Raw genomic sequence first — 27105 nt, forward strand, 5'->3', positions numbered from 1 at the left:
AAATACAGGAGTATGTAGCACTTTAAAGACTAACAAGATGGTTTATTAGATGATGAGCTTTCGTGGGCCAGACCCACTTCCTTGGATCAAAAAAAATTGATCCGAGGAAGTGGGTCTGGCCCACTAAAGCTCATCATCTAATAAACCATCTTGCTAGTTTTTAAAGTGCTACATAGTCCTGTACTTGTAAATGAAGTTCAGTTCTAAGGCTTCCCAGTGGAGTTGGCTTGTGAAATTGGCCTGAAACAATGTGGTGACTTTCAGATCCATGAGGGCCTGGGCAAGTTAATGATTTTGTAATTATTTTTAAATGATTTTAAAAAATGGCTCCTAACATTCTATTTGCTTTTCTGACGGCTGCTGCCCGTTGCGTGGCTGTTTGCAGAGAACTCTTCACAATAACTCCAAGATCTCTCTCTTGAGTAGTTGTAGCCAAATTAGTCCCCATCATATTGTACAGATAGTTGGGATTATTTTTTCCAATGTGCATTACTTAACATTTATCCACATTCAGTTTAATTTGCCATTTTGTTGCCTAATCACATAGTTTGGTGAGATCTTTTTGAAGCTCTTCTCAGGCTGCTTTGGTCTTAACTATTTTGAGCAGTTTGGGATCATCTGCAAATTTTGCCACCTCGCTGTTTACCCCTTTCTCTAGATCATTTGTAACTAAGTTCAATAGGTTGGGTCCTAGGACAGACCCTTGGGGGACCCCACTAGTTACCGATCTCCACTCGGAAAACTGACCATTTATTCCTACTCTTGTTTCCTGATTTTTAACCAGTTACCAATCCATGAAAGGATCTTCCCTCTTATCTCATGACAACTTATTTTACTTAAGAGCCTTTGGTGAGGGACCTTGTCAAAGGCTTTCTGGAAACCTAAGTTCACTAGATCCACTGGATCCCCCTTGTCCACATGTGCGTTGACAACTTCAAAGAACTCTAGTAGATTAGTAAGGCAGGATTTCCCTTTACAGAAACCATGTTGACTTTCCCCCAACACATTATATTCTTCTATGAGTCTGACAATTTTATTCTTTACTACAGTTTCAACTAATTTGCCTGGTACCAATGTTAGACTTATTGGTCTGTAATTGCCAGGATCGCCTCCAGAGCCCTTTTAAAATATTGGCATCACGTTAGCTATCTTCCAATCATTGGGTACAGAAGCTGATTTAAAGGATCGGTTACAAACCACAGGTAACAGTGCTGCAATTTCACATGTGTGTTCTTTCAGAACTCTTGGGTGACTTGTTTCTATCAATTTGTTCCAAAACCTCCTCTAATGACACCTTAATCTGGGACAATTCCTCAGATTAAGGAATTGTCACTTAAAAAGAAAGGCTCAGGTTTGGGAATCTCCCGAACACCCGCAGCTGTGAAGACTGAAGCAAAGAATTCATATAGCTTCTCTGCAATGACTTTATCATCTTTGAGTGCTCCTTTAGCATCTCGATTGTCCAAGGGCCCCACTGGCTGTTTAGCCAGCTCCCTGCTTCTGATGTACTTAAAAACATATTTTGCTTACTTTTTGAGTTTTTGGCTAGCTGTTCTTCAGACTCCCTTTTGGCTTTTCTTATTACATTTTTACACTTAATTTGACAAAGTTTATGCTCCTTTCTATTTTCCTCACTAGGATTTGACTTCCACTTTTTAGAAGACGACTTTTTATCTCCCACTGCTTCTTTTGCTTGGCTGTTAAGCCACAGTGGCACTTTTTTGATTCTCTTACTGTATTTTTTTAATATTTAAGTTGGGCCTCCTTTATGGTGTCTTTGAAAAGTTTCCACGCAACTTGCAAGGATTTTACTTTTGTCACTGTCTGTGCCTTTCATGTCTGTTTAACTAACTTCCTCGTTTTTGTGTAGTTCCCCTTCTGAAATGAAATGCCACAGTGTTGGGCTGCTGAGGGGTTTTCCCACCACGGGGATGTTAAATGTTATTATATTATTTCCAAGTGGTCATTATATTTATCTCTTCGACCAGATCCTGCGCTCCCCTTAGGATTAAATCAAGAACTGCCTCTCCCCTTGTGGGTTCCAGACCCAGCTGCTCCAACAAGCCGTCATTTAAGGTATCAAGAAATGTTCTCTCTGCATCCCGTCCTGAGGTGACGTGGGCCCAGTCGATATGGGGACAGTTGAAATCCCCCAGTATTATCGAGTTTTTATGTTGTTAGCCTCTCTAATCTCCCTCAGCATTTCATAGTCACTAGCACCGTGCTGGTCAGGGGGTCGATAGTCACTATTACATGCTCGGGCTGGGGCCGGTGCAGACACCCATGTGTCCGGCTCAGACCCTTGTGTGCCCCCAGACCTACGTGTCCTGCTCACACCTTTGGGTGTGTCCCCCCCCCGGGCTGGGAGCCCCATGTGTCACGCTCAGACCCTTGTGTGCCCCCAGACCTACGTGTCCTGCTCACACCTTTGGGTGTGTCCCCCCCCCGGGCTGGGAGCCCCATGTGTCCTGCTCAGACCCTTGTGTGCCCCCAGACCTACGTGTCCTGCTCACACCTTTGGGTGTGTCCCCCCCCCGGGCTGGGAGCCCCATGTGTCCTGCTCAGACCCTTGTGTGCCCCCAGACCTACGTGTCCTGCTCACACCTTTGAGTGTGTCGTCCCCCCCCCCGGGCTGGGAGCCCCATGTGTCCTGCTCAGACCCTTGTGTGCCCCCAGACCTACGTGTCCTGCTCACACCTTTGAGTGTGTCCCCCCCCCCCGGGCTGGGAGCCCCATGTGTCCGGCTCAGACCCTTGTGTGCCCCCAGACCTACGTGTCCTGCTCACACCTTTGGGTGTGTCCCCCCCCCGGGCTGGGACCCCCATGTGTCCTGCTCAGACCCTTGTGTGCCCCCAGACCTACATGTCCTGCTCACACCTTTGGGTGTGTCCCCCCCCCGGGCTGGGAGCCCCATGTGTCCTGCTCAGACCCTTGTGTGCCCCCAGACCTACGTGTCCTGCTCACACCTTTGGGTGTGCCCCCCCCCCCGGGCTGGGAGCCCCATGTGTCCTGCTCAGACCCTTGTGTGCCCCCAGACCTACGTGTCCTGCTCACACCTTTGAGTGTCGTCCCCCCCCCCCGGGCTGGGAGCCCCATGTGTCCTGCTCAGACCCTTGTGTGCCCCCAGACCTATGTGTCCTGCTCACACCTTTGAGTGTCGTCCCCCCCGGGCTGGGAGCCCCATGTGTCCTGCTCAGACCCTTGTGTGCCCCCAGACCTACGTGTCCTGCTCACACCTTTGGGTGTGTCCCCCTCCCCCCCCGGGCTGGGACCCCCATGTGTCTGGCTCAGACCCTTGTGTGCCCCCAGACCTATGTGTCCTGCTCACACCTTTGAGTGTCGTCCCCCCCGGGCTGGGAGCCCCATGTGTCCTGCTCAGACCCTTGTGTGCCCCCAGACCTACGTGTCCTGCTCACACCTTTGGGTGTGTCCCCCTCCCCCCCCGGGCTGGGACCCCCATGTGTCTGGCTCAGACCCTTGTGTGCCCCCAGACCTACGTGTCCTGCTCACACCTTTGAGTGTCGTCCCCCCCGGGCTGGGAGCCCCATGTGTCCTGCTCAGACCCTTGTGTGCCCCCAGACCTACGTGTCCTGCTCACACCTTTGAGTGTGTCCCCCCCCCCCCGGGCTGGGAGCCCCATGTGTCCTGCTCAGACCCTTGTGTGCCCCCAGACCTACGTGTCCTGCTCACACCTTTGAGTGTCCCCCCCCCCTGGGCTGGGACCCCCATGTGTCCTGCTCAGACCCTTGTGTGCCCCCAGACCTACGTGTCCTGCTCACACCTTTGGGTGTGTCCCCCCCCCCCGGGCTGGGAGCCCCATGTGTCCTGCTCAGACCCTTGTGTGCCCCCAGACCTACGTGTCCTGCTCACACCTTTGGGTGTGTCCCCCCCCCCCGGGCTGGGAGCCCCATGTGTCCTGCTCAGACCCTTGTGTGCCCCCAGACCTACGTGTCCTGCTCACACCTTTGGGTGTGTCCCCCTCCCCCCCCGGGCTGGGAGCCCCATGTGTCCTGCTCAGACCCTTGTGTGCCCCCAGACCTACGTGTCCTGCTCACACCTTTGGGTGTGTCCCCCCCCCGGGCTGGGAGCCCCATGTGTCCTGCTCAGACCCTTGTGTGCCCCCAGACCTATGTGTCCTGCTCACACCTTTGGGTGTGTCCCCCCCCCGGGCTGGGAGCCCCATGTGTCCTGCTCAGACCCTTGTGTGCCCCCAGACCTACGTGTCCTGCTCACACCTTTGGGTGTGTCCCCCCCCTGGGCTGGGAGCCCCATGTGTCCTGCTCAGACCCTTGTGTGCCCCCAGACCTACGTGTCCTGCTCACACCTTTGGGTGTGTCCCCCCCCCCCGGGCTGGGAGCCCCATGTGTCCTGCTCAGACCCTTGTGTGCCCCCAGACCTACGTGTCCTGCTCACACCTTTGGGTGTGTCCCCCCCCCCCGGGCTGGGAGCCCCATGTGTCCGGCTCAGACCCTCCACTTCCCTTCCCATCCCCGCTGGGCCAGGCTGGCTGCAGAGAGAGACCTTGCAAGCAGTTGGGCTCTGACCACAGAGGGACCCCAGCCTGACTGTCCAGTTTCCTTCCAGGCAGCCCCTGGGATTCCTCAGCTCTCTCCCATTTGCCTCCCTCCTCCCCAGGACCCAATATGCAGCCCTTGGAGCTGGGCATCCCTCACCCTGCCCTGCTGGTCAGGTTTGCTGCACATGCTGCTGGCTGTCCGCCCTGCCCGGGGGGCTGAGCTCTGGCCGTGGGGAGCACGTGGGAGGAGAGGGACCTTGGGGAGCCCTGCAGTGCTCCCTCCACACCTGGGGGTCACTCCTGGCGAGGCTGCCTGGATCCCAAAGCAGAACCAGGGAAGGGCGCTCAGAGCGGGAGGCCAGCTGGCCGGGCATCAGAGAACTGACGCTGCGTGCTTGCCAGACGAGGAGCTGGACCCGCCTGGCAGGTCCTGCCGAGGGGCTGGAGGCAGCGCAGGGCCTCGCCAGAGGAGCACGTGGGGGGTGCTGGTGCCAACGGGATAAGGTGTCGTCTCATCCCTTACACAACCAGGGCTGAGCTCAAAGTCAACAAAGGTTCACTGAGTAATTGCAGGGGCACGCGCCACCCCCCAGGGGTCTAATGTCCCAGGATGACAAGGCAGAACTCTCCCCAGTTAATTATTAGAGGCGTCGCTGATTAAATCACCTGCCTTTCCCCACCCACGCTGGGCCCTTTCCACAGGGTTTTTCAATGCCTGCTCCCTGGAGCCGGGCCGGTCTCAGTCTCCCTGCCACAGGTTAGGAAGGCAGGGTGAGAAACACCCTGTGCAGGAGCCAAAGCGTTCCTGAGGGATACCCAGCAATCTGGGAGAGCTAACACAACCAGTGCAGAACCCCCACCTGGAGCACAGCCTGTGACCTCAGGGACCTGCAGCACAGCCGCCCCTGCCTGCCTCTCCCGATCACCACAGACAACTCCACCAGCCTTCCCAGAACTCCTGCCCCTAACCTGGACCCCGCATCATCTCTGACTTGGCTCTCTAGCCCTCCCAGCCAGTTTGGGTAAATCTAACCAACTCGTGCGGCAGAACTTCTGTAAGCTCTGGCCCCTGCCATCCCTCCACGCAGCGAAAGCGCTGTCCGAGCTCTCTCCTCTCCCCTCTCAATGCCCCAACCTTCTCTCCAGCCTTCTAGACCCACCCGTCCCCACTCAGCCATTCAGCATGATTGGAAAGGCTGTTTTCCTTGGCACGGCCTTGGCCCCGTCACCCCTCCACTGGCTCCCCGTTCTCCAGTTGGGCAAACACACTCGGCTTGTCCCTTTTCACAGCCCTTCACCATCGCTCATGGACTGCTGAGAGGCTGCCTCCCACGTCACTGGGCCAGTGGCTTCAGCCCCCATGCCCACCTGTCACAAGCGCCTCTGCATTCCCCCTCGCTAGGGATGAGCTTCTCCTGGGCACCTCCTCCTTGGCCCCCTCAGGCCCCTCCTTTGCTGGGGACCTACAACGCCCATGAAAACAACGTGGCAGCTGGTCTGCTGGGGCCGCAGCCCGGCCTGCTGATGGAGATTTCTTCACTTCTGAGTGCTGGCTCTCCATTGCGCAGCCAGTGAGTTGAGTTTATGGGTCACTATTGTGTGGCTGTGATGACCAGCATGCCACATGTGGTCTCTGTGTGCTCAAGAACACGAACCGGTAGGACTGTAGACGCGTGAAGAGAGAATTACATATCTGGTACCTAAGCAAGCAGGGCTGAAACGCAAGGCCAACAGGCTGAGGCCTGAGAGACGTCTGCTAAGAAATGTGTGACAGAAGTGACCACGGAACGACCCCATGCCTCAGGACTACAGGAAAAACGTGGACCAAAGAGTGGAACTGCAAGAACAAGGTCCCTGTGTCCTAACACGCCCCCGCTGCAGGGCACACAGTGTCTGCGAATGCTAATGAGGTAGTTAGAATTGCATGATAAATGGTGGGGGGCAGAGTGAGGCAACTGAGCTCCTGGTGTGAAACCCCAGCAAGAACCATCCCTCAGCTGCTCAATCCACGAGACACTCCCCAGACCCTGCCGCTATCTAGGCGGGTGGGAGTGGAAGTGCATGTGTAGCTTGTGCACAGGCCTGCAGAGACTCTCTCTGCTTGGGTGATCCCAACTGGGCTGGTAACCGTAACAAAGGGTCAGCCCCTGTACTGGCAAAGGCCTATGAGGGCCCTGCCCCTGGGCTTTCCATGGCCCTACCAACTCCAACGAAGCAAGCCGCAGAGATGACCCTGTGGCCAGCAGAGCCGATCCCATGGAGCACAGCTCGGTCTCCTCCTCTCACCCGCTGGCGCCACCGCTGAGCCGAGCTGCTAGAGAAACCCAGAGGTCACGCCAAGTTACCAAACTGCTGCAAACAAAAGGCTACAACCAGGTGTTCTTTGTATTAACTCCTGCTTTCTTAAATGAATTGCCCTGGATTTTCCTTAAGGAAAAGGATGAAACCTGAGCCTTCTTATTACAAGCCGGACCAGAGTTGTCAGCACAACCTGGGGCTGTTTCAGGCCTAGTTCCCAGCTCAGTGTCCCCCAAACACCTCTGCCAGCCTGAGCCTCAATTGCCAAATCAGCGTGCCAGTGAGTCCTGAATGCAACCCACCTGAACTCAGGATGAAATCAGCCTCGTTCCGAGGGCACGTGGCAGAGTCCCTGGCCTGAGGCACGTGCCATAGGACTCGGCAGACAGATACCAGCAAGCCCCCTCTGCCAGGAAGAGCTGCAGCCACATGGGAGCAGCTGCAGGGTTTATTTGACCATCACTGCTGGTGCACACAATTGAGCTACCCCCTAAGCTAAGGGCCCCCTTCCCAACTGCTGAATGGTTTGTGCCACCACCCCAGCCAGGAACGAGCCTGTTGGAGACGCCTGCCTCAGGGACAGTGTCCAGGTGAAGCCAAGGGAGGGGCTGCAGGTTCCATCACAGGATCTGCTTCCTTGACAGCCCAGCGTGAGCCACAGCCCGTCTGTCCAGCCTGGCCGGGAGAGTCCCAGGGCCTGCTGGCTCCAGCCCCACGCAGCCCTGCCCGCTACAGGATGTTCTTTGCAATAGCGTTCAGGGTCCTCACTGTAGCCACGTCTGCCACCTTTACGGCGTACTCGGAGGTAGAGAGCGAGGCTCCCATGGCAACGCTGCTGTTTCTGTCAGGGAAACCAAGAGGCCACCGGTTACTGTCTGGAACGTGACAGAGCTGGACACGGGCCCTGCCAGGAGACATCCGGGGGCACTGCCGGGCTCCAGCTCTGTCTCCTCTTCTCCCAGCTGCTGGCAGAGGGTCTCCTGGCACCCCTTGGAGCTCACAGAGGCTAGAGAGTGACAGCAGGAGAGAGGAGCCGCAGGGCAAGGAAAGGGTCTTAGCTCTGGGCAGGAGGCACCAGCCCAAGGAGGAAGTGGTGCAGACCTCCTAGAAACAGGCAGGGGGCAGGGGGTATGAGGTCTGTACTAGACCCCCTGGCAGCACACCATGGCACCAGTGTCAGGGCTCCATTCTCACCCTGGGGTGCTAATGCTGGAACCATGTGCCCAGTGGCTGAGCACAAGGGGTTAACATCTCCCAGGGCACCTCATCACGCACAGGACTTGCGCCCCCAAACACTGAGCCCAAACGGAGTCACTTGTCCAGCCCCCCGACGCACAATTCTCAGGATCGGGGACTGCTCTGCCTGGCCAGCGGACTCGCTTTCACAGCAGCAAAGCTGTGGGAGGACCAAGCCAGACCCCACCTCCCGACCGACTTAGTACAGAGACAACCTCTTCCTTACCTGAACTTCATCCCCGAGTCCCGGGCTGAGCGCGCAGAGCAGTGAAACTCAGGGGCACCCGAGCCCTCAAGAATCCGCTGCAGGTTCCTCTCTGTTATCCCGCCCCCTGGTGGGAAGAATAAGTTCAGACCTCACATCCAGACGGGCTCAGACCGAAGGTCCATCCAGCCCAGCATCCTGTCTGCCCACAGTGGCCAATGCCCGATGCCCACAGGGAGTGAACAGAACAGGGAATCTTCAAGCAATCCCTCCTCTGTCACCCATTCCCAGCCTCTGACAGAGGCTAGAGACACCGTCCCTACCCATCCTGGCTAATAGCCATTGAGGGACCTAACCTCCAGGAATCTATCTGGCTCTTTCTTGAACCCTGTTAAAGTCCTGGTCTTCACAACCTCCTCTGGCAAGGAGTTCCACAGGTTGACAGTTCGCTGTGTGAAGAAAAACTTCTTTTGTTTGTTTTAAACCTGCTACCTATTAATTTCATTTGGTGGCCCCTAGTTCTTATGTGATGGGAACAAGTAAATAACTTTTCCTTATTCTCTTTTCCCAGACTCATGATTTTATAGCCCTCTATCATATTCCCCCTCAGTCTCCTCTTTTCTAAGGTGAAAAGTCCCAGTCTTTTTAATCTCTCCTCATATGGGACCTGTTTCAAACCCTTCATCATTTTTGTTACCCTTCTCTGAACCCTTTCCAATGTCAAGAGGTTTGAGATGAGGCGCCCACATCTGTGCGCAGTATTCCAGATGTGCGCGTACCATGGTTTTATATAGAGGCACTAAGATATTTTCTGTCTTATTTTTTATCCCTTTTTTAATGACTCCTAACATTCTATTTGCTATTTTGACTGCCACTGCACATGGAGTGGATGTTTGCAGAGAACTCTTCACAGTGACTCCAAGATCTTTCAAGAAAGATGTGGAGAAATTGGAAAGGGTACAGAGAAGAGCGACAAGAATGATTAAAGGTTTAGAGAACATGACCTATGAAGCCAGGCTTCATGAACTGGGCTTGTTTAGTTTGGAAAAAAGAAGATTAAGGGGGGACATGATAGTGGTTTTCAAATATCTAAAAGGGTGTCACAAGGAGGAAGGCGAAAATTTGTTCCTCTTGGTTTCTGAGGACAGGACAAGGAGTAATGGGCTTAAAGTGCAGCAGGGGAGGTTTAGATTGGACATTAGGAAAAAATTCCTAACTGTCAGGGTGGTCAAATATTGGAATAAATTGCCAAGGGAGGTGGTGGAATCTCCCTCTCTGGAGATATTTAAGAACAGGTTGGATAGACATCTGTCAGGGATGGTGTAGGTGGAGCTTGGTCCTGCCTTGAGGGCGGGGGGCTGGACTCGATGACCTCTTGAGGTCCCTTCCAGTCCTATTATTCTATGATTCTATGATCTCTCTCTGGAGTAGCTGTAGCTAAATTAGCCCCCATCTAGTTGGGATTCTTTTTTCCAATGCGTATTACTTTACATTTACCAACATTCAATTTCATTTGCCACTTTGTTGCCCAGCCACTTCATTTGGTGAGATCTTTCTGAAGCTCTTCACAGTCTGCTTTGGTCTTCACTATCCATGCAGGACACTCCTGAGCTCACCCAGCGACTGGCCCCAAAAACCAGACCCAGCCCGGCCAGGAAAGGGAAACTGCCTTGGGGAGCTGCATGGTAACCCTGGTGGATCCAGTCACCCCAGACCCCCCGGAAAGTGACAGCTGTACAGAGCTTCCCTGCTTCCAGCAGGCAGCCCCTGGCGGGAGGGAGAGCCACTCCCCAGTGAGGCAGCAGCATGGCGCAAATCCAAAACACAGATCTCAAGCGCCTGGGAGCCCTGAGCCAGGGACGCATTCAGCCCCCAGTAGGTACACGGTAGCAGCTGAGTCATTACCTGGCACCACCACAATCCTGCCCTTTGCCTGAAAAGGAGCAGAGTGACAGGGGTTAATGCTCTTGCCCGTGGTACCGGCATGCACCCGTTCAGACACAGCCTTGCAGGAGAGGGATCTTGGAGCACCACGAGGGATACGCACTCACGCGGCCCAGGACATGCCCGGTTACGGAGCTCACTGCGCCCTCTCCCAGACACCTCAGAAAAAACCACTGACCTTGTGATTCTGCAGGGCTCTCACTCCTGGGCCTGGTGCCTCCACTGCCTTTCATGCTGGAAACTCATCTAGCTCTCTGAGGCAGGCTGGCTCAGGGCCTGCTACTTAACATGCTCCAGTGCGGGAACCTCGCAGACCCTGGGGCGCTGCACTCACCTCTTTCCAGAGCCCCGAACTCCGGTCACGTACAAGCCAACCACGTCTGTACATGTGTGCAGGCATACACACAGGGATACTAGTGCGAGCGCTGTGCCGAGCAGCACCAAAAGGCACACGTCTGGGTGTGTGCGTGCGTACATGTGTGCAGGCATACACACAGGGATACTAGTGCGAGCGCTGTGCCGAGCAGCACCAAAAGGCACACGTCTGGGTGTGTGCGTGCGTACATGTGTGCAGGCATACACACAGGGATACTAGTGCGAGCGCTGTGCCGAGCAGCACCAAAAGGCACACGTCTGGGTGTGTGCGTGCGTACATGTGTGCAGGCATACACACAGGGATACTAGTGCGAGCGCTGTGCCGAGCAGCACCCAAAGGCACACGTCTGGGTGCGTGCGTACATGTGTGCAGGCATACACACAGGGATACTAGTGCGAGCGCTGTGCCGAGCAGCACCCAAAGGCACACGTCTGGGTGTGTGCGTGCGTACATGTGTGCAGGCATACACACAGGGATACTAGTGCGAGCGCTGTGCCGAGCAGCACCAAAAGGCACACGTCTGGGTGTGTGCGTGCGTACATGTGTGCAGGCATACACACAGGGATACTAGTGCGAGCGCTGTGCCGAGCAGCACCAAAAGGCACACGTCTGGGTGCGTGCGTACATGTGTGCAGGCATACACACAGGGATACTAGTGCGAGCGCTGTGCCGAGCAGCACCCAAAGGCACACGTCTGGGTGTGTGCGTGCGTACATGTGTGCAGGCATACACACAGGGATACTAGTGCGAGCGCTGTGCCGAGCAGCACCAAAAGGCACACGTCTGGGTGCGTGTGTACATGTGTGCAGGCATACACACAGGGATACTAGTGCGAGCGCTGTGCCGAGCAGCACCAAAAGGCACACGTCTGGGTGCATGCGTACATGTGTGCAGGCATACACACAGGGATACTAGTGCGAGCGCTGTGCCGAGCAGCACCAAAAGGCACACGGCTGGGTGTGTGCGTGCGTACATGTGTGCAGGCATACACACAGGGATACTAGTGCGAGCGCTGTGCCGAGCAGCACCAAAAGGCACACGTCTGGGTGCGTGCGTACATATGTGCAGGCATACACACAGGGATACTAGTGCGAGCACTGTGCCGAGCAGCACCAAAAGGCACACGTCTGGGTGTGATGTGCGTACATGTGTGCAGGCATACACACAGGGATACTAGTGCAAGCGCTGTGCCGAGCAGCACCAAAAGGCACACGTCTGGGTGTGTGCGTGCGTACATGTGTGCAGGCATACACACAGGGATACTAGTGCGAGCGCTGTGCCGAGCAGCACCAAAAGGCACACGTCTGGGTGTGATGTGCGTACATGTGTGCAGGCATACACACAGGGATACTAGTGCGAGCGCTGTGCCGAGCAGCACCCAAAGGCACACGTCTGGGTGCGTGCGTACATGTGTGCAGGCATACACACAGGGATACTAGTGCGAGCGCTGTGCCGAGCAGCACCAAAAGGCACACGTCTGGGTGTGTGCGTGCGTACATGTGTGCAGGCATACACACAGGGATACTAGTGCGAGCGCTGTGCCGAGCAGCACCCAAAGGCACACGTCTGGGTGCGTGCGTACATGTGTGCAGGCATACACACAGGGATACTAGTGCAAGCGCTGTGCCGAGCAGCACCAAAGGCACACGTCTGGGTGCGTGCGTACATGTGTGCAGGCATACACACAGGGATACTAGTGCGAGCGCTGTGCCGAGCAGCACCAAAAGGAACACGTCTGGCTGTGTGCGTGCGTACATGTGTGCAGGCATACACACAGGGATACTAGTGCGAGCACTGCGCTGGACAGCACCAAAAGGCACATGTCTGGGTGTGATGTGCGTACATGTGTGCAGGCATACACACAGGGATACTAGTGTGAGCACTGCGCTGGACAGCACCAAAAGGCACATGTCTGGGTGTGATGTGCGTACATGTGTGCAGGCATATACACAGGGATACTAGTGCGAGCGCTGTGCCGAGCAGCACCAAATGGCACACGTCTGGGTGTGATGTGCGTACATGTGTGCAGGCATATACACAGGGATACTAGTGCGAGCGCTGTGCCGAGCAGCACCAAATGGCACACGTCTGGGTGTGATGTGCGTACATGTGTGCAGGCATATACACAGGGATACTAGTGCGAGCGCTGTGCCGAGCAGCACCAAAAGGCACATGTCTGGGTGTGATGTGCGTACATGTGTGCAGGCATACACACAGTGATACTAGCGCTAGCACTGCGCCAGCCAGCACCAAAAGGCATGCACACAGGGATACTAGTGCGAGCACTGCGCTGAACAGCACCCAAAGGCACATGTCTGGGTGTGATGTGCGTACATGTGTGCAGGCATATACAGGAATACTAGCGCGAGCGCTGCGCTGGCCAGCACCCAAAGGCACACGGCTGGGTGTGATGTGCGTACATGTGTGCAGGCACACACAGGGATACTAGCGCGAGCGCTGCGCTGGCCAGCACCCAAAGGCACACGGCTGGGTGTGATGTGCGTACATGTGTGCAGGCATACACACAGGGATACTAGTGCGAGCGCTGTGCCGAGCAGCACCAAAAGGCACACGTCTGGGTGCGTGCGTACATGTGTGCAGGCATATACAGGAATACTAGTGCGAGCGCTGCGCTGGCCAGCACCAAAAGGCACACGTCTGGGTGTGTGCGTGCGTACATGTGTGCAGGCATATACAGGAATACTAGTGCGAGCGCTGCGCTGGCCAGCACCAAAAGGCACACGTCTGGGTGTGTGCGTGCGTACATGTGTGCAGGCATACACACAGGGATACTAGTGCGAGCGCTGTGCCGAGCAGCACCCAAAGGCACACGTCTGGGTGCGTGCGTACATGTGTGCAGGCATACACACAGGGATACTAGTGCGAGCGCTGTGCCGAGCAGCACCCAAAGGCACACGTCTGGGTGCATGCGTACATGTGTGCAGGCATACACACAGGGATACTAGTGCGAGCGCTGTGCCGAGCAGCACCCAAAGGCACACGTCTGGGTGCATGCGTACATGTGTGCAGGTATACACACAGGGATACTAGTGCGAGCGCTGTGCCGAGCAGCACCCAAAGGCACACGTCTGGGTGCATGCGTACATGTGTGCAGGCATACACACAGGAATACTAGCGCGAGCGCTGTGCCGAGCAGCACCCAAAGGCACACGTCTGGGTGCATGCGTACATGTGTGCAGGCATACACACAGGAATACTAGCGCGAGCGCTGTGCCGAGCAGCACCCAAAGGCACACGTCTGGGTGCATGCGTACATGTGTGCAGGCATACACACAGGAATACTAGCGCGAGCGCTGTGCCGAGCAGCACCCAAAGGCACACGTCTGGGTGCATGCGTACATGTGTGCAGGCACATACAGGAATACTAGCGCGAGCGCTGCGCTGGCCAGCACCCAAAGGCACACGTCTGGGTGCATGCGTACATGTGTGCAGGCACATACAGGAATACTAGCGCGAGCGCTGCGCTGGCCAGCACCCAAAGGCACACGGCTGGGTGTGTGTGTGCGTACATGTGTGCAGGCATACACACAGGGATACTAGCGCGAGCGGTGCGCTGGCCAGCACCCAAAGGCACACGGCTGGGTGTGATGTGCGTACATGTGTGCAGGCATACACACAGGGATACTAGCGCGAGCGCTGCGCCGAGCAGCACCAAAAGGCACACGTCTGGGTGTGTGTGTGCGTACATGTGTGCAGGCATACACACAGGGATACTAGCGCGAGCGCTGCGCTGGCCTGCACCCAAAGGCACACGGCTGGGTGTGTGTGTGCGTACATGTGTGCAGGCATACACACAGGGATACTAGCGCGAGCGCTGCGCCGAGCAGCACCAAAAGGCACACGTCTGGGTGTGTGTGTGCGTACATGTGTGCAGGCATACACACAGGGATACTAGCGCGAGCGCTGCGCTGGCCTGCACCCAAAGGCACACGGCTGGGTAATGTTCCCCAACAGCTCCTTGCCATGTTGGAGTGAAGGCTGCAGATCTCCCGGAACAGACCAGCCACAAAATGAGCAATCCTGGTTCACAGCCTCACCCGCCCACTCCTAGCCCATCTTCTCACCCTGCACAATCAACGCCCGAGCACCCCAGCCAGCACCCCAACAGCAACGTTCATCAGCCACCGCCCTGCGCTGGCCTCTGGTGCCTTCCCTCTGACAGCCCCCTGCCCGGCTCTGCTCTCCGGCGAGGCACGGAGCGATTTGACAGATGTCTCACAGGGGAACGCACACAGAGGTGCTGGCCTCAGCAAAGCCACACGCCAGAGAATCTGTATCGGTGGGGTCCAGCCACCATTCTGTCCTCCACTCTCCTTGCCCTGAACCCTGCTTACTCCCGTTTGCGGCATTTCCTCTTCCATGGGACGGGGGCCGTGCCTGAGACACGAGGAGGGTGGGTGTGCTTGTGGCACCTGGCACCAGGCGCCCTGACCCCCAGGGGCTCCCAGCGTGACTGCAATAGGAATATGGTGTGAAGAACAAAGAGAGGGGCTGTCACCAGCTGGGAGAGCAAGTCAGGGACAAGGCCCCACCCCAGGGACGTCCCTCCAGCAAGAGGCCCAAAGGCAGGTCAGACCCCTGGGGCCAATGCTCCCTGCCAGCGACTCTGGAGGGGCCGCCAGCCAGTGCCAGCTCCTCCCCAGGGCAGCCCCCGGGAGCGGCGAGTGGCCAGGGCAGCTGGAAGCTGCAGCAAGGGAGAGGGGCTCACCTGCTCTGTGAGCCTCTTTATCAGGGGCAACCCCTCGAGCGCGGAGCTGTCACAGCCGCTGGTCAGCACCCGCTCGAACCCCAGGGACACCAGCGTCTCCAGGGCCACGAGGGGATCATGGACCATGTCGAAGGCTGCAAAACCAAACAAGTCCCACCCTCAGCCAGCTCGCCAGCCAGGTGGGGGCAGACCAAGGACCTACCTCGCAGCCGCCAACCCTGCACAGAGCCTGGGTCCCCCCCGCCCCCACCCAGGGACAGCAGCCCAGCCAGTGAGCCTGGGTCCCCCACCCCCACCCAGGGACAGCAGCCCAGCCAGAGAGCCTGGGTGCCCCCCGCCCCCACCCAGGGACAGCAGCCCAGCCAGAGAGCCTGGGTCCCCCGCCCCCACCCAGGGACAGCAGCCCAGCCAGTGAGCCTGGGTCCCCCGCCCCCACCCAGGGACAGCAGCCCAGCCAGTGAGCCTGGGTCCCCCGCCCCCACCCAGGGACAGCAGCCCAGCCAGAGAGCCTGGGTCCCCCGCCCCCACCCAGGGACAGCAGCCCAGCCAGAGAGCCTGGGTCCCCCGCCCCCACCCAGGGACAGCAGCCCAGCCAGAGAGCCTGGGTCCCCCCCCCACCCAGGGACAGCAGCCCAGCCAGAGAGCCTGGGTCCCCCGCCCCCACCCATGGACAGCAGCCCAGCCAGAGAGCCTGGGTCCCCCCCGCCCCCACCCATGGACAGCAGCCCAGCCAGAGAGCCTGGGTCCCCCGCCCCCACCCAGGGACAGCAGCCCAGCCAGAGAGCCTGGGTCCCCCGCCACCACCCATGGACAGCAGCCCAGCCAGAGAGCCTGGGTCCCCCGCCCCCACCCATGGACAGCAGCCCAGCCAGTGAGCCTGGGTCCCCCCCGCCCCCACCCAGGGACAGCAGCCCAGCCAGTGAGCCTGGGTGCCCCCCGCCCCCACCCAGGGACAGCAGCCCAGCCAGAGAGCCTGGGTCCCCCGCCCCCACCCATGGACAGCAGCCCAGCCAGAGAGCCTGGGTGCCCCCCGCCCCCACCCAGGGACAGCAGCCCAGCCAGAGAGCCTGGGTGCCCCCCGCCCCCACCCAGGGACAGCAGCCCAGCCAGAGAGCCTGGGTGCCCCCCGCCCCCACCCAGGGACAGCAGGCCAGTCAGTGAGCCTGGGTCCCCCCCGCCCCCACCCAGGGACAGCAGCCCAGCCAGTGAGCCTGGGTCCCCTGCCCCCACCCAGGGACAGCAGCCCAGCCAGAGAGCCTGGGTCCCCCGCCCCCACCCATGGACAGCAGCCCAGCCAGAGAGCCTGGGTCCCCCGCCCCCACCCATGGACAGCAGCCCAGCCAGTGAGCCTGGGTCCCCCGCCCCCACCCAGGGACAGCAGCCCAGCCAGTGAGCCTGGGTGCCCCCCGCCCCCACCCAGGGACAGCAGCCCAGCCAGTGAGCCTGGGTCCCCCCTGCCCCCACCCAGGGACAGCAGCCCAGCCAGTGAGCCTGGGTCCCCCGCCTCCACCCATGGACAGCAGCCCAGCCAGAGAGCCTGGGTCCCCTGCCCCCACCCAGGGACAGCAGCCCAGCCAGTGAGCCTGGGTCCCCTGCCCCCACCCAGGGACAGCAGCCCAGCCAGTGAGCCTGGGTCCCCTGCCCCCACCCAGGGACAGCAGCCCAGCCAGTGAGCCTGGGTCCCCCCCGCCCCCACCCATGGACAGCAGCCCAGCCAGTGAGCCTGGGTCCCCTGCCCCCACCCAGGGACAGCAGCCCAGCCAGTGAGCCTGGGTCCCCTGCCCCCACCCAGGGACAGCAGCCCAGCCAGTGAGCCTGGGTCCCCCGCCCCCACCCAGGGACAGCAGCCCAGCCAGTGAGCCTGGGTCCCCCGCCCCCACCCAGGGACAGCAGCCCAGCCAGTGAGCCTGGGTCCCCCGCCCCCACCCAGGGACAGCAGCCCAGCCAGTGAGCCTGGGTCCCCCGCCCCCACCCAGGGACAGCAGCCCAGCCAGTGAGCCTGGGTCCCCCGCCCCCACCCAGGGACAGCAGCCCAGCCAGTGAGCCTGGGTGCCCCCCGCCCCCACCCAGGGACAGCAGCCCAGCCAGAGAGCCTGGGTCCCCTGCCCCCACCCAGGGACAGCAGCCCAGCCAGTGAGCCTGGGTGCCCCCCGCCCCCACCCAGGGACAGCAGCCCAGCCAGTGAGCCTGGGTCCCCTGCCCCCACCCATGGACAGCAGCCCAGCCAGAGAGCCTGGGTCCCCTGCCCCCACCCAGGGACAGCAGCCCAGCCAGAGAGCCTGGGTCCCCCGCCCCCACCCAGGGACAGCAGCCCAGCCAGAGAGCCTGGGTGCCCCCCGCCCCCACCCAGGGACAGCAGCCCAGCCAGAGAGCCTGGGTCCCCCCCGCCCCCACCCAGGGACAGCAGCCCAGCCAGTGAGCCTGGGTCCCCCCCCCACCACCCAGGGACAGCAGCCCAGCCAGAGAGCCTGGGTCCCCCGCCCCCACCCAGGGACAGCAGCCCAGCCAGAGAGCCTGGGTCCCCCGCCCCCACCCAGGGACAGCAGCCCAGCCAGAGAGCCTGGGTCCCCCGCCCCCACCCATGGACAGCAGCCCAGCCAGTGAGCCTGGGTCCCCTGCCCCCACCCAGGGACAGCAGCCCAGCCAGTGAGCCTGGGTCCCCTGCCCCCACCCAGGGACAGCAGCCCAGCCAGTGAGCCTGGGTCCCCTGCCCCCACCCAGGGACAGCAGCCCAGCCAGTGAGCCTGGGTCCCCCGCCTCCACCCATGGACAGCAGCCCAGCCAGTGAGCCTGGGTCTCCCGCCCCCACCCAGGGACAGCAGCCCAGCCAGTGAGCCTGGGTCCCCTGCCCCCACCCAGGGACAGCAGCCCAGCCAGAGAGCCTGGGTCTCCCGCCCCCACCCAGGGACAGCAGGCCAGTCAGGGAGCCTGGGTCTCCCGCCCCCACCCAGGGACAGCAGGCCAGCCAGGGAGCCTGGGTCTCCCCCTCCCCGACCCAGGGACAGCAGCCCAGCCAGAGAGCCTGGGTCCCCCGCCCCCACCCAGGGACAGCAGCCCAGCCAGTGAGCCAGGGCCACATAGCACTCAGATCCAAGCCCTGGCATGGCCATAGAGCAGTGGTTCCCAACCTTTACCAGATGGGGACCCATTCTGACAAGTCAGGAAGACTTGGTGACCCAGGGCAATTCAAAAAACGTGTGAATGGCTCCTTAAGAGCCACCTGGCGACCCATATTTGGGTCCCGACCAACAGTTTGGGAAACCCTGCCATAGAGCCTGGACCCTCACAGCCCTCACTCCTGGGCAGCAGCACGGCCACAGAGCCTGGGCCAGCCCCTTCACAGCAGACTTACCTCGGTGGAAGGTGACTGGCAGGGGGCGACAAACAGCTGCGAAGAGAAAGGTCACGCGGTCAGCAAAGGCCTCACTTGTGAGAGGCTCGTGCATTGGGGTGGGAGTCCCTGAAAGATGGGCCCAAGGACAACCTCCTGCACTGTCCTGGGAGAGCCCCGCAGGAGCACAGCCACGCTGCCTGCGCTCTGCACCAGCCTGCGGAGAAACCCAGGCTACCCGGGCTCAGGTACCGTGTGTCTCCTTGTGTCTGCTGTGACAGCACTTGCGTCTGGCCTCCCCTGCGGCACTGGGGCTACTCTGGGGCAGCGGCCCCTCCGTGTGGCTGAGCACTGCGACCCTACACTCCCGGAGACCTGAGCAGGCCTGAGTCAGAGACCAGCCCGTAACCATAGCTGAAAGGCCAGCTGGACTGCCAGCTTATGGCGCCTCAGCTAATGGCCCTGAGAAAGCGGGTTTGTGTCTAGAGTCCCTCTAGCATGGTGGAGCCTGGGCACCAGGGCACAGACCGGACACTGGCTGGGGTGTTACCAGTGTCTGAAGGGAGCACCCAGCCAACAGCCTGCTCCCTTGTGGGACACAGAAAGGAAGCAGTGTCCCAGAGACGTAGCCCCGCAGACGCACAGCTCTGTCACAGGGAGTGACCCCGTTTGCCAGACGCTCTCTGGAAGAACCCAAACGACTGGCCCCCAGCTCATGGGTCTCCAGGTGCTGACTTGGCCTCCCTGTGTCTTGGCTGCAGCTCCCAGATGAGGTGCTGGAGGGTCCCTCCCTCCCTCGGCTCAGGTCTCCTACAGCCCAGCTGCCCCTCCCGCTTTCTGCATGTTTTTCATGTCTCCTTTTTTTACCTGTTTTTCTCAGCTCTTTAGAAGACACAATTTCAGAGCAAGGCCTGGGCCAGGGTGCACAGAAGGCCAACACAGGCGCTTCCTGGGCACCTCTGCCAAGGCCTGAGCGCCAGGTCTGGTCTCGCCACAAGTACAGAGGAACGGAAGGTGTGGGAGGCGTCTGAGACAAAATGCGCAGATCTCTCCTGTGTGAGCCTCACCTTCCCTTACCACCTCACTGGGCCCAAGACGGCATCCCACTGCCACTGGGGACCCCGTAGGGCAGCTGTGCTGTCAGTCTGCCAAGTGCTCACCCCTGGCACTGTGGGACAGATGGCAGCAAGAAACTGGAGAGGCTGGATGAGGTGGCCACCCGGCAGCTATCACTAGCCAGCACAGCCTACATGGTGAGACAGCACCATGCTGCCTCGCACCTTCAGAGCACAGCCCCATAGCTGGGGGACTCCTTACCCAGCAAGGCTGTGCAGAGCTCTGTGTCAATGCGCCCGTCCTCAGTCAGGGCCCCAAACACCAGCCCATCGGCTCCATGCAGCTTGGCCAGGCGAATATCAGCCTTCATCACGTCCAGCTCCCGGTCAGTGTAGAGGAAATCCCCCCCGCGGGGGCGGATCATCACGAACACTGGGATCTGCACACACTGCTTCACCACCTGCAGGAGCCCTGCTGGGGCAGACAGAGGCAGAGCTCGCCCGGGGACGAGTGGGGCAGACACCCACCCTGCCTGCCACAGAGGCCTTCTAGCCCCCTCTCTCCCCTGCAGGGAAAGACTCCCCCGGGTCAGGGTGGGAAAGGACCTTTGACTCCCTTCGCCCTGAGACAGGCAGGAGTCCTGGGCCACCTGCCAGCAGGGCAGAGAAGAATGAGGGAGAAGGCGTGTGGAGGTGAGGTGCTGAAGGGACGGGGATGCAACTTCTAAGCCTGGATTACTGAGGCGCTGGCAGGCTCCCTGCCAAGCACAGGACATGCGATGCCTGCTCCCACATGGGCAGAGGCAAAGTTTGGACCCCCTGGACAGGCCTCCAAGAGGGTAAGAACTGGCTCTGATCACCAAGCAGACAGCCTGAGTCTTCCCCTTGCAGCCCTGGCCCCGCAGGACAAGCCCAGCCCTGGCACGCACTCCAGCAGGGTAGGCGCAGTGAGCAAGGAGCCTGGGGCACTCACCGATACTGGGCGTGGTTCCTCCTTCCAGCAGGCCAGCACAGAGCTCGATCCGGCCAGCGCCTGGGCAAGAGATTGAGTAACAGTCCCTGACCTACTCAACAGGCCTAGCCGTGGGCCCAGGAAGGGAAGTGGGGCTTACAGAAAAGGGCCATTGGGGACAGCAACGAGGCGCCTGTAGAGCCAGGCCATGGGATCAAGAGCCGGGCAATACGCCAGGAGGCCAGAGGACTGTGCCAAACAGAGTCCCTGCCCTGCTCTCTACAGCACACCGCCCCCAGCACGTGCTGGGCCCCAGGGCCCAGCGTCTCTCGGATCTCTGGGCTCTACGTCCCGGTTAGCTTGTGCGGGCTGATGCACACACCGACTGCTACATCTTCGCTGCATATTGCTAGTGCTACCCAGTCATAAACTCGACGGCCAGTCTGGCCCCTGGATCACACAGGAGTTTGGAAATAGTTCCTGTGTGAACTAGAGCAGAGCCGTTAAAAACACATCCGGAGTTTAAATGGCCGGTGATGGAGAATTCACCAGGACCCCTGGCAAATTATTCCAGTGGTAAAAATGTGTCTTATTTCCCATCTAGCTTCACCTTCCAGCCCTGGCCCAGGGCACTCCTCTGTCTGCTAGCTCAAAGGGCCCATTATTAAACATGTCTTTCCAGTGCAGATACTTCCAGATGGTTATCAAGTCACCCCTAAACCTTCTCTTGGTTAAGCTACCTAGATTCAGGCACGGTTTCTAGTCCTTCAGTCATTCTTGTGGCTCTTCCCTAACCTATCTCCAATTTCTCAACATACTTCTTGAGTTGCAGGAACCAGAACTGGGCCTAGGATCCCTGCAGCAGTCACGCTTTGTATCCATATCTATTGGACTGGGAGCTCCCTGGGGCAGGAGCTGTGTCTTCCCCAAGAGTCTGTATTACAAAGCCGAAGCTCCTGAGTGCTCAGCTGAAAAGACTGGAAACCCCTCTTTCAGGAGAGGGCTTGGCACCAGACAGGCCCCTGCCAGGGTTCATCACACTCAGGAGCAGGTCACGTCCCTCTTCCCTACCTCCGCGCTCGGCATTCACAGCAGACTCCACGGAGTCGACACACACTTCCATGAGAAAGCCATCAGCCATTCCTAGGAGGGAAACACAGCAGGGAGCTCAAAGCAGCCACAGATCGGGGGCAGGGTTTGCCCTGGCAACCAACCCTTCTCTCTTAAATCTCCTGCCCCACCTGAGGTTTCCAGTTGGCCCAACCTGCCGCCTCTCGTGACCTTCTTCCATCCACATTTCCCATCTCTAACACCCATTCCTGCTGGGCTTTTCACCGCTGCCCCTGTCATTTGTTATGTCCATGTGAGGAATGAATTGTGTTACGTGCCCCACTATGGAGATGGCGTGTGACTCGGAGGGTGTCATGTTATTGGATTTTAAGGGGAGGAGACAGATCACCCGGGGGGGTGTTTGCCCCAAAGTCTATACAAAGGGGGCCATGTGAGGTGTCAAATGAAAGCTCATGCTCTACTGATTCTGTGTCTGCCACTCATGTACATGTGGGATGTTTGTACGTGGAGTTATGAATATGGGCTCTGTGCTGATACTGGCCTGCAGTGCCTGTTGTAAAGGAGGATTGTCCAGTGAATGATTATGCTAATTAGCAGGGCCAGAAGGACAATGGCTCTCAAGGTGCCCAATACACACCTGAGGACTGCATCTGGGAACATGCAAACCAGCCAGGGCATAATGGCTGCCAGCATGTGAAACACAAACAGGCCACTTGACCATGTGACCTGCTGTGGCTGGGGGGGATGCCAGGAGAGATATATAAGTGCCATGAAGTGGACTCCATCTTGTCTTCAATCTTACTACTGATCCCAGATGCAGCCTTGCGAAGGACAGAGAGCCAGGAAGGATTATGGACCCTCCTGACACAGGATGTGCACCAGAGACTTTTAAGACAGCAGTTATAGCATCTCTGCTGAAAGCCTGCATCAAGACCTTGGTGACTGGTGCATGTAATGTATTCTCCATAGCAACCTTACTCTCATGCTTTTCTTTATTAGATTTTAGATTCTAAAGGATTGGCCCAGCGTGCTCTTGTGGGTAAGATCCAAAGTGTAAACTGACCGGGGATTTGTGGCTGGTTCTTTGGAACTGGAAAGACCCGTTCGAGGTAGGTGAGATTGGATTCTATAACCCCTCACCTGTGTTAGGTCCGGGGCCGATTGTGGCACAGGGAGAGCTGGGGTGTCACAGGGGTTTTGCTCATGAGGCTTCCTGCTGGCCAGACTGGCAGCTGGCGCACTTGTGTGGGACTGCTTTGTGGCCTAATTGGGAAAGGTCTCCAGTTTGGGGCTCTAAGGAGCCCTAGTTCTGAGCAATTTGTCCTGAGTGGACACCCTAAGCGGTGCCCAGATGCAGCCTGGTCCATCCCAGAGGGGGTGTGCGACACATCACCTCCATATTGCTGCACATAAAACATTCATGGACCATCTCTGGCTGGGGTGGCAGGACGGTGTGGAGGGGTTCACGCATGGCAGTGGGTCAGGGCAAGAAGTTGGTGTGGAGACGCAGGGTCTTGCATTCTTAACCATCTTAGGGAATAGCCATTGATGGACCTAACCTCCAGGAAATGATATCATTCTTTTTTAAAACACTTTTGGCCTTTACAATATCCCCTGACAACCAATTCCAAACACAGAGGCTACGTCTACATTGGCAAGACTTTGCGCAAACACTTTTAACGCAAGAGTTTTTGCGTTAAAGTACAGTATTTGCACAAGAGAGCATCTACACTGGCATGTGCCTTTGCGCAAAAGCATCCGTGCCAGTGTAGACGCTCTCTTGCGCAAGAAATTAACGTTGCCTCTCTACACTGGCCTCTTACGCAGGAATACTTGCACAAGAGGGCTTATCCCTGAGTGGGAGCATCAGAGTATTTGCACAAGAACCACTGATTTCGTACATTAGAACGTCAGTGTTCTTGCGCAAGTACTCACAGCCAGTGTAGACAGGTGGCAAGATTTTGTGCAAAATCAGCTGCTTTTGCACAAAATCTTGCCAATGTAGACACAGCCTGACTGTGCATTGTGTGAAGTACAATGGGAGTGACAGGAAGCTCCATCTCCGCAGCTTCCATTGGCCACAATTCCCAGGCAATGGGAGATGTCAGGGTGGGGGATGGGATAGTGCCAGGAAGTAAGTGTGGGGCCATGCTAACCCATCTGTTCTCCACCCCACAATGGGACCTGCCCCAGGTAGGTGCCCTGCACCCTAACTTTGTCCTTCCTTTTGTTTAAACCTGCCGGCTGGTAATTCCATCAAGCAACACCCAGTTTTTGTATTATGTGGTAGGCTAAACAGGCTCTTAGCTGCTGTCCTGCTAGTGCCCCAAATTATGGCAAAATTACTATACCCTGACTTTCCTAAAACACCGGGGGAGGAGAGGCTCCGACTCCAAGTGGCAGCCTCCTCAGAAGCTAGGCACTTAATCTCCTCCCCGCTGGACTTTCCCAGGCAGGTGCTGTGCTGTGCTGCACTGGCTCCAGGTAATGTGCCATGGGGGAGGTGATGGACAGGGGGAGTCCAGGGGGCCAGAGCTAGGGGGCAGGTATAAGTCATCACAGGGGAGGCAGGCGGTCAGATGGAAAAGGTGTGTGCGAGGCCTCAAATCCTAAGGGTGGCCCTGATCATATCCTCCCCTTAATACCCTCTTTTCCAAGCTGAACAGTCCCAGACTACGTCTAGACTGGCACGATTTTCCGCAACAAAGACTCTGGCTATCTTACCCATTACAAAGATAGCTTCCCCAATTATCACCTCTAATACCATTAGCTCACAGACATTTACCTCCCCCCCCCCCGCGTACCCCCTTCTGTTCTGAAATTTGATTCGTCCTTTTCATATGTGTTCATTTTTTAATTGTATCCTTTGGTATATATGGTTGTGACTATTTTCTTCCACTATTTGATCTGAGGAAGTGGGTCTGGCCCACGAAAGCTCATCATCTAATAAACCATCTTGTTAGTCTTTAAAGTGCTACATAGTCCTGTATTTTGTTTCAGCTACACCAGACTAACATGGCTACATCTCTATCGCTATTCTACATTGGCACGGACGCTTTTCTGAAAAAGCACTTTTTGCGGAAAAGCGTCCGTGCCAATCTAGATGTACTTTTGTGAAAAAAAGCCCCGATCGCCATTTTCACTATCGGGGCTTTTTTGCGCAAAACAAATCTGAGCTGTCTACACTGGCCCTTTGCGCAAAAGCTTTGCACAAAAGGACTTTTGCCCGAATGGGAGCAGCATAGTATTTCCACAAGAAGCACTGATTTCAGACAGTAGGAAGTCAGTGTTCTTGCAGAAATTCAAGTGGCCAGTGTAGACAGCTGGGCTACGTCTACACTGGCATGATTTTCTGGAAATGCTTTTAATGGAAAAGTTTTCCATTAAAAGCATTTTCGGAAAAGAGCGTCTAGATTGGCACAGACGCTTTTCTGCAAAAGCACTTTTTGCGGAAAGGCGTCCGTGCCAATCTAGACGCGCTTTTGCGCAAAAAAGCCCCAATCGCCATTTTAGCCATCGGGGCTTTTTTACGCAAAACATTACTGTGCTGTCTACACTGGCCCTCTTGCGCAAATGATTTGCGCAAGAGGGCTTTTGCCCGAACGGGAGCAGCACAGTATTTCCACAAGAACACTGACGATCTTACATGAGATTGTTAGTATTCTTGCGGGAATTCAAGCAGCCAGATGGTTTTGCGGAAAAACTTGCCAGTCTAGACACAGCCCTGGCAATTTTTTCCACAAAAGCAACTAGACACAGCCCCAGTGTTTTTAATTTCTCCTTATATGGAAGCTGTTGCATACCCCTAATAATTTCTACTGCCCTTGCCTGTCTTTTCTCCAATTCTAATATCTTGCACAAGAAAAGTTCTTGCGTAAGAGTGCATCCACACTGCCATGTCCTTTTGCACAAGAGCATCCATGGCAGCGTGGCTGCTCTCTCGTGTAAGAAAGCTCTGATGGCCATTTTAGCCATAGGGTTTCTTGCACAAGAGGGCTTATTCCTCGTAGGGAAAGGAATAATTCTTGCACAAGAAGCCCTCTGTTCCAACACTTTACTGTAAATTTACTTGCACAAGAATGCATGTGCAGCCTAGACGCTTTGCAAGTTTCTGCGCAAGAACACCTGTTCTTGCGCAAAAATCTGCAATGTAGACGTAGCCTCAAAGTCTGAGTGTACCAGGGATTTATCTAGCAACATATTTGCTATTTTACTATCTATCCCTGTCCTAGCAGTTCCTAACATTTTATTGGCTTTTTTAACTGCTGATGCACTTTGACCAGCTGTTCTCCAACAGAACTATCCCCCCTCACCCAGATATTGGTTTCCTGAATGGTAACAGCTAATTTAGACCACATCGTTTTGCACGTATAATTGAGATTATTTTTCCCAACGTGCATTACTCTGCACTTATCAACACTGACTTACATCTGCCATTTTGACAAGTTTTAGTTCAGATACACCCGTTAGTCTGTATCTGCAAAAACAATGAGGAGTCCTGTGGCACCCTAGAGAGATTCATTTGGACACAAGCTTTCGTGAGTAAAAACCTGCTTTGGTAGCTGCCTCGTCTCTGACGAGCCACAGGACTCCTCGGTTTATCTGCCACTTTCTTGCTCAGTGAGCGCCCATTATAACTCTTTTCAGTCAGTCTGGACACAACTCCCGGAGTCACTGGCTGTGTCTACACTGGCTGCTTGAATTTCCGCAAAAGCCCTGACGCTCTCCTGTAAGAACTCAGCGCTTCTGGCGGCAATACCGCGCTGCTCGCTCGGGCACAAGGCCTTGAGCGCCAAAGGGCCAGCGTGGGCAGCCCGGATGTGTCTGCACAAACAAGCCCGGTGGCGAAGCGGCGAGCGGGGCTCTACTGGGACACCGCGGCTCGGGGCCTTCCCGCACAGGGTTCTCCTGCCAGGCCGGACGCGGGGACCGGACCCCCCGCCCGAGCGCTGTGGGACACGACGAGCCGGGACTCGGGCCGCGGCCCAGCACCCGGGAACCGCAGCGGCTCCGAAGCGACGTGAGCCCCGTTCACACGCAGCCACGGCGCCCCCCCGCACCAGATCCGCCCAGTATCACGATTTCCGGCGCTAGCTCCGCCCCCTCACCCGCATTTCCGGCCCCCAAGCCCCGTTTCCGGTCCCGTCTCTCCATCGCCAGTTGTCCCGCCGCCCCCGGCTCCGGTCGCCATGAACCTGACGCGCCCTGCTCACGTGTCCGGAAAGGAGCCCCGCCTCCGTACCACGTGGCCCCGCCCCTAGGCTCGGGCCCCGCCCCCGCCTCGTCCTCACCTGTCCCCCACCGCGCGCGCAGTGCTCCCTAGTCTCTGTCACGTGCTGGATTGTCATGGCGACGGCAGGGCGGGCCCGGAAATGTGGGTTTTGTTTCCGGG

At 57.6% G+C, this 27105-nt stretch overlaps 1 protein-coding gene across 3 annotated transcripts; it reads right to left on the reverse strand.

The window, feature by feature from the left end:
• Positions 1 to 7221: 7221 nt before the first annotated feature.
• On the reverse strand, positions 7222 to 27085 carry CUTC (cutC copper transporter). Of its 3 annotated transcripts, none has more exons than XM_075934457.1 (9): positions 27005 to 27085; positions 21714 to 21785; positions 20664 to 20723; positions 19953 to 20165; positions 18657 to 18692; positions 15305 to 15438; positions 10161 to 10188; positions 8277 to 8382; positions 7222 to 7655 (listed from the first exon to the last, which is right to left on the reverse strand). In XM_075934457.1, the coding sequence occupies exons 2-9, from the start codon at positions 21781 to 21783 to the stop codon at positions 7544 to 7546; spliced, it is 759 nt and encodes a 252-aa protein (XP_075790572.1). In that variant the 5' UTR covers positions 21784 to 21785; positions 27005 to 27085; the 3' UTR covers positions 7222 to 7543. The 3 variants fall into 3 exon arrangements, with proteins under 3 accessions (XP_075790572.1, XP_075790570.1, XP_075790571.1); XM_075934455.1 differs by lacking the exon at positions 27005 to 27085 and adding an exon at positions 26822 to 26965; XM_075934456.1 differs by lacking the exon at positions 27005 to 27085 and adding an exon at positions 26822 to 26964 and having other exon boundaries at positions 19953 to 20162.
• Between the last annotated feature and the right edge of the window lie 20 nt (positions 27086 to 27105).

The sequence above is a fragment of the Pelodiscus sinensis genome, chromosome 8 (assembly GCF_049634645.1).
Source record: "Pelodiscus sinensis isolate JC-2024 chromosome 8, ASM4963464v1, whole genome shotgun sequence".
NCBI classification, from domain to species: domain Eukaryota; kingdom Metazoa; phylum Chordata; order Testudines; family Trionychidae; genus Pelodiscus; species Pelodiscus sinensis.

Bases quoted from the DNA above. Each gene is read 5' to 3' on its own strand.
- CUTC (XM_075934455.1), bottom strand. From the start codon at position 26,867: ATGGAGAGACGGGACCGGAAACGGGGCTTGGGGGCCGGAAATGCGG. The intron at 20,166-20,663 runs GTGAGTGCCCCA...TGTCTGCCCCAG, and splicing joins AGGAACCACGCCCAGTATCG to CAGGGCTCCTGCAGGTGGTG. The intron at 18,693-19,952 runs GTAAGGAGTCCC...TTCTCTTCGCAG, and splicing joins GCTCTGCACAGCCTTGCTGG to CTGTTTGTCGCCCCCTGCCA.